The sequence below is a fragment of the Cystoisospora suis genome (assembly GCF_002600585.1).
Source record: "Cystoisospora suis strain Wien I chromosome Unknown contig_9620, whole genome shotgun sequence".
Taxonomy (NCBI): Eukaryota; Apicomplexa; class Conoidasida; order Eucoccidiorida; family Sarcocystidae; genus Cystoisospora; species Cystoisospora suis.
Genome location: NW_027162394.1, coordinates 1 through 10,807, shown reverse-complemented (window position 1 = coordinate 10,807; position 10,807 = coordinate 1). Strand labels below are relative to the sequence as shown.

The following is a 10,807-nucleotide window of genomic DNA, read 5'->3' as shown; positions in this document are numbered from 1 at the left end:
CACGGCGAATGAGTCTCCCCGGAGAGGAAGGGTGGTGTCGCGGTCCCGAGGTGCTGTGCCTCCGTGAGAGAACCAGTTCAAGACTTCCTAGGATATTGCGGCCTCCCTTAGCAAACCTGAACACGGAGTCCGCACCCCGTGTGTTCGGGGAGTCCGCAGCCCCGCGCACGCTTCCACTCAAAATTACCGTTTTTTCACTGGGATGTACAGCTCATCTCTCCTACGACAGTTGAGCAACAACTACCACTTCTTTGTCACGGAGGACAACTAATCCTCTCTACTCTCTTGCCGGCGCGCGGCGTCTCGACATCGAAGGACGTTCACTTCACGTGGAAGAACCGGTGCCCACTCTCTAACTGGGCAACTATTGCACTGTAGCAGTTCCAGTTGAGCCTTGAGGCGCGCTGCTTCGTTGTCTCTTGCGGACGGGTTCCGGTTCCTCTGCAGACTGTCGACCACTCCGTGCCAGAGCTGCTCGGAGGGACGGGCGCTGACCTCTCTTACCCGCTACGATCGACCCTGTGGTTCTTCAGAGCTATCTACCCAAGCAAGACGTGATCCTTCCCGGCGCAGGCACCGAAAAGCATGTCGGGGGGGAGAGGTCCGCGACGGAGAACCGTGCCAGCCCTGACTCGCGCACCCACATCAAAGCAGTAGCCCTGACCAGGCTCGGATGTAGACGAGAGAGGTGCGGAAAGAAACCTCAGGATGAAAAAGAGGATCAGTGCTAGTATAGCACCACAGCAGCCGGGTAGACTGTCAGAAGCCTCGAACCGATAAACACACGTCACTAACGCGCTGGTCCTGTGTCTGAGTCGAGTGCACTACCACCAAGTAGCACGGCATGAGTTTGTTACTTGACCGTCCCCGGTTGGCCATATCCGGCCTAGCGTTGCCGCAGCTCAGCAATCTTCAGTGGTCGACGGAAGCCGCTACGGGCGGCTTCGGTCGTCCCGGACATTTTTTTCTGTCAGCGAGCCCCGCGAGGCAGCCTCCCATCTGTTCTGTCACCACGGCCTGTAGGCCCGCCGCTGGCTTTCCGCTCCGCTACAGAAATCAGACCCGAGTTTTCCCGGATCAGAGGCCTTTGCTTGTGGAGATATCGGAAGCCCGTAAAGCAACCCTCCAACTACACTAGCACCCATCACTCTGTCGGTTTCAGCCAAAACCTGTGCTGCACGCGACTGCGTGATGCGCGGACAGTGCTGCAAAGGCCTTCCGGTTACAGGTGTCCACGCCCATGGAAACTCTGCGCTCCTCTACCCTTTGGACATAAAAGACGGTTGGGCCACTGTCATCTATGTCGATGCCTTTACCCATCCACGCGGGCGCCCTGCTGCGATGCTTTCTCATCACTAATGCAAACGACACAACCTTAGTACGCGATCTTTCATTGTCAGCGTGCGATTCGTTTCTCGCACACACGGTTTGGACACCCCACGGACAGACAGAAATCTATGCATTTTGGATTGCGATCCATTAGCCCAGACAGTCGGCAACAGAGAACCTCTCACAAAGCCCCTTCCGCGACAAATCGCAACCGGAGGCATGAGAAAACAAACGCTCTGCGAGTCTGAGTGCGTCACAAAAATTAGAATGCGCACGGCTTGCCTGGACTCCAACGTCACTCGCAGTCTCCAACAGCTCCAGACCTCGGTAAAGCTCGAATCCCGCACCACGGCCCCACCATAAGGATCCTATGTGTGTACCCTCAGTGGTCTGACGCGAACGAATTACTTCTCACGGTTTGGACCGGACTCTCCGACGCTAGCCTTTGTCGAGGCGCTTTCCACAGGAATCCATGATGTGACCAAATAGTACAGAACGACTCCTGCTATGCAAACTGCTGCTGACATCGATTTGACTGGAGTCAGGCACTGCGAGGGCTGAACGCACAGAAGGGCAGCAGCGCGAATAGCTGTAGCCGCGAGTGGTGCCTAGTCCGCCACTAGTCACATCTGCTTTCGACCCCCAAAGCCACTCCACGGTTGATACAAGCAGACAGTTACGGCGGGTACTTGTAAGCACTTGAACTGACAGAAGGGTTGGGTACATAAAGCGGATGTACAACGGCAAAGTGAGTCATAACCGGTCAGTTGGGCTTCCCCGCTAGAGACAGATTTCACACAATGACACGTAAACCAAGTAATGCATCGGCCACGAGGAGATGGTACTCTGCCGGGCAACGGCGCTGTCAGGGTACCAGCTTCCGATATCGCACCTGCAGGTGGCAAAAGAAGATGTGACCGAGCAGAAAAACGGAGGCGGTTTTTGCTCCTTTCAGTACGCCGGTGGTGACTGCGCCTGCAAACCGGAACCAACACACTCGAGCGATTTATTTCCAGCATATCGATGGAGGGGGACGCCCGGGCAACTGACCTATCCGGCGGACTGTCAGAGGCGCAAGCTGACTCGCTAAGTAAGGGCCCTCATCATAACGAGATCCTGGTTTCGAGAAAGGCTCACCCGTTTCGAACATGTTCACAAGATTCTTGCGAGCACCCTGCAGAGTCTGCGTATGCTGCACTAACGGAGCAAAGAAACAGGCTATGGATGCTAACAAGAATCGTGTGAAAGCCATGCAGAAAATGAGAGGCCTTGTCCGTCGTGGCCTGTGCCGCTCGGAAAAGCGCCTGCTGGGAAGTTTACTATGCTGTATTTCTATGAATGTGTGTGTGGCAGCCACATGCAGAGCGTGGGACTAGGCGTTGGCATGTAAATCCACAGCGATGATAGCTTGTAAAGACACACGGGTGTTCTGCCGCGTTATGACCGTTTCCCCGACTCCATGCAGACTGCCGCGAGTCGTGCGCGCTCTTGCGCTTTCAGCCACACCGGATCTCGTTAACTACTTGGAGCTGCCACCTGAGTGCGCAGCCGACCGCGTGAGTGGCATGCGTCAAGAGAAGATGGCACTTGAGTGCTTCTCACTTGAGCGCTTCTCCCTGGGATGGAGAGCCAGCACAGCAAACTGGTCAAAGCCGACCGCCGCTACCACTAGAAGTCATCTTTCATGAATGCACTTCTTTCGGGACGACTTCGGCGACAGAGAACTGTCGAAAGCGACGTGTCTCTTGAAAGAAAGATCTGGAAAATTCTTCTTCGTCAACGAGACGGAAGTACGTGTGCGTCCTTTTTGTAAAAGTTCCTTGAACCACAGCAAGCAGGTGTTCGCAGATGGTGGTCCACAGAGTGGCAGCAGGGCTGCGGCCACCGGCCCCCCTCGAAGCTGTTCCACTCACCGAGGCGCTTAACAATGTACCACAAAGTAGAGGAGTGCACCGCACCACTGCAGAAGAGGCCCAGCAAGATCAGCGCAATTCGTCTAGGATCTCCCCCGCGTTCGTGAACTCGATCAGCAATTAAGATCTGGAAGTTGGGTACCGTCCAGACGCACGTCCAGGCAAGCAGCACAGAAGAGCAGATGGTCCTGTGGGTAGTCACAACAGAAGACACCCCAATGTCGTCTGGTGAGCGATTGCGAAAACACTTCAGGACAACGTGTGCCCAGATGGATACTTGACGAGGAAAGCCACGGCGTGAGCTCACTGTCAAAAGGGCGGCTGGGTACCTCTCTGAGGCGGAACTCTTCGTTACCGGACAGCATCAAGGACGAGCTGCCAAACTGTCGCGTCCAGGCTCTAGTCACGAGGAGCAGACAGGAAATCTTTACGAAAAGCAAAAACTGAACCCTGCCGTTTAGCCGATTTCAAGCATCCACCAAAGCACGAAGACCAAGAGCAATCGGAACCCTACCCTCCGACCCAGGAGAGAAGAGACACCGCGGGAGGAGTGAGTGCACAGGAGGACAAAAAAACACCCTCGGGAGGTGCCGTGTGAGGCTGACAGTGGTCGGTAAACAGGTGTTCTTGGGGATCTCTACGCAAACACGAACTTCAGTCGGATAGATCCTAAGCTGCTCAGATCGAGTACGGCACTTCTGCTTTGGTAGGGTATTCAGAAGCCTTCAGCAGCAAACAACAGCGGCTCTTCAAATACGAACACCCATATCACCTGCCACTACTGATACACCCATACCGTAGTACTTCACCCGAAGAGGATGTAGGTTAGAAGGCGGCAGCAAACCACGTACCCCATCATGAACACGAGTGCAGGACCGGTAACGGGCTCTGCAGTGCTCTTCATAATGCTTTCGTTCACAACGAACGTTAGCCCTTGCTGACAAGCACAAGAAAAACTGGACCACACCATGGTTCAAGAATGCGTCAGAACAGACCGTCTTTCGTAAAACGATGAACAAACAACGAGAGTGCGCTTCACGCCACACCTGGCTACCAGTTCTAGACAGTTCGACTAATCCTGTTAGAAGTGCTGTCCTGAAGCACGCCATTCGCTTTTTGGAGGCGAGTACGCCCGGAAAACATGTTACCCTTCGTCCTCCAAACACGCTGCTGAACCATTCCCAACCTCAGACGGACACGACCCGTCCGCAATTAGGTGCACTGCCTGACTGCGGTGACCAGAAGCGAACCAAAAAAAGCGACCGTGCACTTCCTCTACACTCCGGTGTCCAACGTGCTTCTGTCGCTGGTGCCACACACAAGCATGATGATTACATAGTTTTTTGTGAGCCCGCCCTCAAACCGGTTGACAAGACTGCCAGCACACCGCTGCAACCGCTAAGACCACGACACGAACTACGCCTCTGAGCTGGCTCCCCTTCTCCCCGCAATGCGCCCGTACGCGCCATTACAAACGAGCCGACAGCAGACTCTTGCCAACAGAGTTTAAGCCGTTTCCTTTCTGTGGCTATCGCAGTCATCTTTGAACTGCAGGATAAAGAACACTGGCACAGTCCAGTACTAACACTAGGTCAGCTTGCAGACGAGTGTGCCAGACAAACCGTTCTTACGAGAACTGACGCAATAAGTGTGACAAAAACTCCTAGGCATTCTTCATTGTCCAGCTCGAACGTCAGCTCGAAAGCCTAACAAAAGACAGAAGGGCTCCCGAACGTGCTTTACGCGAAGGCTCTAGACAACGAGCCGCCAAACAGGAAAATACCCGTACTCGCCAGTCACACATAACCGGCGGGATGACAGAAAAAGACGCAGGCATGTGCACAACACTACGTGCTTCGCACTTGGCATGAACCAGGGGCAATCACAGAACTGGCGTAACCGCGTTCCAATCGCTCCCCGTCCTTTGTATCCGTGCCGACGTGGCTATTTCGTTTTTAAGACTGATTTGTCCTTGAACGTGTACCACGTCGGCTACAGTGACACTGGTTGGGGCAAAACTTTGTTAAGTCACTCAGAAGAGCACAAGCGGCTAACGCGCAGCATCTCGCCTCACTGGGGGAATAGGATGCTCACCTGGGTGTGGCCCCCGCCTAGCAGCTGCGTCAGAAGCCGTTCTGAATCTGGGCGGTCGCGTGCGCCTCACTTTGTGAGCGGCACTCAGTTTCACGCATGCAACAGCTTTCGTGGGTGCGCTCGCACTCAATGAAAGACATACCTTCATGCTGACTCCGAGACAAACGAGACAGAGGCTCAACCACTGAAGAACTGAAATGTGGCTGCCCACACACAAAAACCACAGCAGGGCGAGAAGGATCCCTGGTCGACAACCCCATTCGCCAAGTTCAGAAACCTCACCGAGTTATAATGATGGCGACTAATGAGAGGCCCTAACTGCGACCCGAGACGGGAAGTGGTCACCACGGAGAAACCTGTCAATGTCCAGAGGACGGTCGGCCACACCGTGAGGTGAAAATGCAGTGACCGAGAGTAGTGCATCAACAAGCAAGCTTTCGAAAACCTGTTCTGTCCTTGAGATCGCGTCAGTGAATAGAGCGTTTAGCAAACATGATTACACTCGAGTTGGTTTGTCTCTTGGACAAGACAAAAAACACGGAGCAAGACGACGCCTGCCTGTGTTTATCCGTGGCGAGCTTTTGCCGCTAAGCCCAAGGGTGGAGCCGATGTCAAGAGAAAGTCGCTTATGGGAGGTTTCCCACCTTCCATCTCTATTTGTCTGGCCATTCCCTGTTATCCCACTTGCCCCGTCAGAGGAAAGTGACAAGATCCGCAGCCTACCGTTGCAGCATTATAGCGGAGAGTACCGCGATCCATACTATCGAGGAGCTGCTCACGAGCACATATGCTCCGGAACCGCAGAGAACCAGACCCGCTAAAGAGACAACCACAATCAGGAGTGAGGTTTCGCTTGTAAAGTCAGGATGCCCTTCACAAGACACCATGCACAACCAGGAGGTGCACTCCGTAGCCGGAAGTAGTACACAGATCGCTCTCTTCATCAGCCTCACAACGGGTGAAGCTAACAGACTCACTAACTGTTTGGTCAACGAGTAGTTACCTTTCTCAGCCAACTGGTGAAGCAGGTCTATCGCCGCGACGAAGAAAGCCTTGCGCCATGCCCGTAAACTGCACGCGGACAGCTCACATTCAGGCACTCGGCACATTCCGCACGAAGGAAGAAACGTAACAAACCAAACCGTGAACTACCAGTGTTTCCTAGTCGCTTTTCTCTCAGAATGAGAGTATCACGCTGCAGTGTTGGTTCAAAAACTCAGTTTCTCCTCCATCAAAGCTTCTTAGTGACTTGACACAAATGGCGAACTACTTCCGCGCAGGCCCGTCAGCAGCGAATGCGGCAGCGAGCAATCACAACAGCTCCTGTCCTGGGTAATGCTTCCAAGGTATGGAAAGCCAGAGCGATGCGAATAAGGATCTTGGCGCAGAAAGTGATAGCAAGTAAAACCCCTGTTCAGCTGAACGCACATCTGCGACAGCCAACAGGCTTACGTAGTAGTGTTTCACAAGAATGAAGCGGTACCCCGGACTGAGTTGCGTAGAACGGACTGCAAATACTAACAGAGGCTGACAACAGCTTCCACAGTGCGGCCACTTCTACGCGGTTGTCCGAACTGCGACGGCGGCACACCACGAGCACACACTCTCCGTCAGTATACATCCACACATCCGAAGATGCCGAGACAGTTCGATAAGCCGCTGGAGCAGTGTTTGTTTCGATGTCTGTGATTGCGTGGATGCACAACAGTCGCTACAGCTATTTGCGTACTGCACGGTCTTCTCAGAAGTTCGAGACTACCCGCTTGCTTTTTTCCAGGAAGCCGTCAGTACACCTCGATATGGCTGACACGCTGCGGTGTGGGTTTAGAGCCGCGAACCCGATTGCCTGTCCGAGAACTTACCCCCCGTAACGGTGCTTGGGCGCGCACATGTCTCGATCTATCTGCTAAACTGTGTGACGTGTGTGGTCGGATCTCGCGATCTTACACGCACAGCTACGTGGCGACCGAAGCGCCTATGAAGCTACACGAAAGTGGTATGCGACATACGCAGACGTCATATCAAAGGGAGCGAACGCGGCAGTTGTGAGTCACCAAGCCAACTCGCTGCGTACAAAATCAGATTTACTTAAGGTTCAGACTTCGGACTTGAAGGAGAGGCCGCCTAGCGGGGCCTTGGAAGCAAGCTGTGGCAGCTTTCGAGCAACGTGAAGCATTCGGGGTGAAGATGACACACAGCATGCCAAGAAAATGAGGTATCAGATAAAGACATGTGCTCGTCTGAGAAAAAAGCATGGCAGGACAGACACGAAGAACAGCTCTTGTGATTAGTTACTGGAGCACTATCACTGGAAAAGGTCGACAAGCAGAAAAGTGCATTCGAATCCATGACCGCATCAACTCTATAACTGAACAAACGACACTTGTTACGCACGCGCGGAACACGCTAAAAGAATCGGTAGCTAACTCAGGGCAAAACGTTACCCTGTGTCGGCGTAACCAGGTACCGTGGACCGCGAAACCGCACGGCCGACGTGAGTCTGAAACGAGGCCGGGCACACAACTGAGATAAAAGATGTCAGAGCACCGCGAATACCGTTTTCTTAAAAGAAATGGGGTGGTTTGAGTGCAGTGTAGGAGGTCTATGACAGCTCTTCCAGGACTTCAAAATCAAAAACACCAGTGCAACCGGACTTTCCGTTTTTTCCCACGTTGTGTGTCCGCACCGAAGCAGCTCCTTCAAATTTCAGGGCATCCACCTGAAAAAAGCATACCCACACCTGATCTAACGCGAGTTCACTTCTTCTGGGAAGGGTACCTGGGCCCTTCTCCTCGAACGGCCTCACGCGGCCCTTCCGTACGTTTGCCTGAGGATATCCCCCATAGAGCACACATCTCAATCGTTCGAGGAACCGAAATAGTCTGCAGAAACGCGTGAACTGCACTCCTTTTCCCACGCAAACACTGCGAACGGTCGACATCCTCTGCTTCTTCTAACGTCCTTTGAGAAACCTAGTGGAAGGCGAGAAACGCACAGAATTTTGGGGGTCGACCCTTTAGCAAGGAACTTGTTTTGCTCCTGTGAAAAACCCCGGTTTGAGCCGAGTGGGTCCAACTCTACAATATGTTTCCTGTTCACGTCGGTAGTTTCCTGTCCGTGTGTTGCAGCACAAACGCAGACCCGCAGAACACAATCGTGAACTCATGCGTTCCCAGCTTTAGCCTCTATACTGAAGAATGTGACACGACCGTCAGGCTTTCCTTACGAGAAGTGGCTGGACGCAGTAAGCCGTAAGGAAGAGAGCAAGACAAGCACCGAGTTTGAAATCAACGAACTGGTCGACTGGTCGATTGAGAACCGATGCCTGACTAGGAGTTAGATGAGAGACTTGTCCTACTGCTGGCGTTTCCGAAGAGAAACACTGGTTGTTCTTTGTCCGGGTTACGTGCGACTCTTTATTACGGAAAAGCAGTCTTGCGCGGGCCCCTTCCCCCGTACGTACAGTCGAAAGCGCATCTCTTGATATCCCTCCAACCGTGCCGGGTCCTCCTTCAGACTCCTTCGGAGGCTGACGCTGGTCGGGTGGCCCTCTGGTGCTCGGGACATCTTCCATGTCTCTCCCCCTTACTCAGACCAATCGCCACCGAAAAGACACAAGCCCCCGTCTGCCTTCTCCCCCTGAGGCGGTGGCAAGGCAGGTGCCCCGGCTCCCGCAGCGTTGCGAGTGTTACGCCGGCACCAAGGAAAATGCGCTAGCCACCCGGGCCGCACGCAGGACTGTGTTCCCTTTGAATAATCAGGGGCCCAGGAATATCTTGAATGGACAACACCGGTTTCAGTTTTGAGACGCACTCGCCTGTCCGAGCAATCGTCACACAACTGGCCTCGTCAACCTTAGCAAAAAGAGCGACGGCATCGACTGTAGTCACAGCGGGAGTATCCTTAGAAGACTTGGCGGCACCCCTTGGTCCACCCAACGTTTACATTGCGCCCGGCGTGGATATCGGGAAAGCTTGAGGAAGAAATGAATGCTGAAGCTCGGTACTCCGATCACCGGAACCAGCGCTGTCAGCATACCACCGCTGTAGCTCTGTAAGCCTTGTTAGTTCTACGCCACCATGGCGCCACCACGACCCCCTGTACGGCAGGAGTCTTACCCACGGCCCGCCGAGTACGCGAGAGCAGAGGACTCGTTTCTACGCCCCTCCGACTGCCGCGCCAACGCGGATAAGAAAAGCGAAAGTTCGGGAGCGCAGTGAAACTGGGAACCCGCTTATCCGTCCAGATGCAGTCCAGCATCCCACCTGCAGTCGAGTGGGCGGTCCAGTCTTGTCAGGAATTGGAGGACAAGTAGAAGAGCACACCAGGACACTCCAGCAACATGCCTAACATTGGTGAGCAAAGCTCAACGAGGGTGACGGACGAAACCGCTGAAGCATCTCGGGACGGCACAGCCTCGAACGCATTCTGGTGTGAGGACACACACGGAATCAATAAAAGTCCGGTCACGGCCCTTCTCAGGAAGCGTGTAGCTCGTCAAATTCGCGTCTTCAACTTTTCCAATGCTAATTCCGGGGGTCGAAGCACTAGACATGATTCGTAAGAGGAACGCGACACCAAGGAACAACGCGCGAGATCTGTCATTTAGTGATTGTCACCTGAGTCTGCACCCTCCGTCAAAGCCAACCGTTGCCCTCCGAGTTTGTCAGCTGAATGCACACCGCATGGCAGACTGGGTCTTTCGAGCGAAGAATTTTTGTGCACCCGATTTCTTGCCTCGCTCAAACCATTGGAAGGCCGACTCCAGATGCATGCACGGGGACCGCCGCTTGCCGGTCACCACCTCACCGATGAGCGGCTTGTGGAAGCAAAGGCGGCTCGCGCGCCCTCGACTGATAAATTAATTGCCAGCGCTTTTTCTCCGAGCCTGGCTGCCACTTCAACAAACACTTCGTTACCGTAAGCTATCAGCCTCCGGACCGGGAGATGCCCCAGGGGCCGCATCGCGGTCTCTCCCGGCCTTACCGCCCGCCCTTGTCTCGTCTCCTCGTCCCCCGTCCCGCAGGAAAGGTATTATTGTGTACGGCCTTGCCTGCACAAATGCAGTTGAAAAAAAAGGGGAGCTCAAACACCGTCGCCTAACAACATTCAAAAGTATTGTCCCTGCGACGAACGGAGTCTCTCTACGAGAGATGTGTCCCTTAGTTAGACTGTGTGAAAAAAAAACCGCAGTTAGTACTCTTTGGCAGCCGCGTGCTGGGATAGCCCGGGTTAATACTCGCTGGAGCCGGGTGCCAGGATAGCCTGGCCGAGCGGGACACTGCACAGTAGACTGGTCGGCATGCCGATGAGCTCTCTCACCGGGGAGGCGGAACTAGAGAGGCGACTCTTCCTCAAATGCGATCACGATTCGTGATGAGTACCCTATCCCCAGAATTCATGACCTTATCAATAGACTGGGGCAAGCTAAGTGGTTTTCTAAGCTGGATCTTCAAGCTGGGTATCACCAG

General features: G+C 54.0%; 1 protein-coding gene across 1 annotated transcript; it reads right to left on the bottom strand.

Annotated features, from left to right (window-relative positions):
- Positions 1-1,435: 1,435 nt before the first annotated feature.
- Positions 1,436-10,403, bottom strand: CSUI_011091 (transporter permease protein). The gene is made up of 11 exons (XM_068071192.1): positions 8,563-10,403; positions 8,023-8,055; positions 7,425-7,576; positions 6,340-6,407; positions 6,060-6,153; positions 5,479-5,539; positions 4,874-4,948; positions 4,094-4,179; positions 3,243-3,430; positions 2,222-2,304; positions 1,436-1,886 (listed from the first exon to the last, which is right to left on the bottom strand). Exons 1-11 carry the CDS (start codon positions 8,908-8,910, stop codon positions 1,734-1,736), a joined length of 1,341 nt encoding a protein of 446 aa, XP_067916832.1. The 5' UTR covers positions 8,911-10,403; the 3' UTR covers positions 1,436-1,733.
- Positions 10,404-10,807: the final 404 nt, after the last annotated feature.

Coding starts and splice junctions, on each gene's coding strand:
- CSUI_011091 (XM_068071192.1), bottom strand. CDS start 8,910: ATGGAAGATGTCCCGAGCACCAGAGGGCCACCCGACCAGCGTCAGCCT. Junction 4,949..5,478: donor GTCTCGGAGTCAGCATGAAG/GTATGTCTTTCA, acceptor GTCTTTTGTTAG/GCTTTCGAGCTGACGTTCGA. Junction 3,431..4,093: donor GCACTCGTGTTCATGATGGG/GTACGTGGTTTG, acceptor GACTACCCACAG/GACCATCTGCTCTTCTGTGC.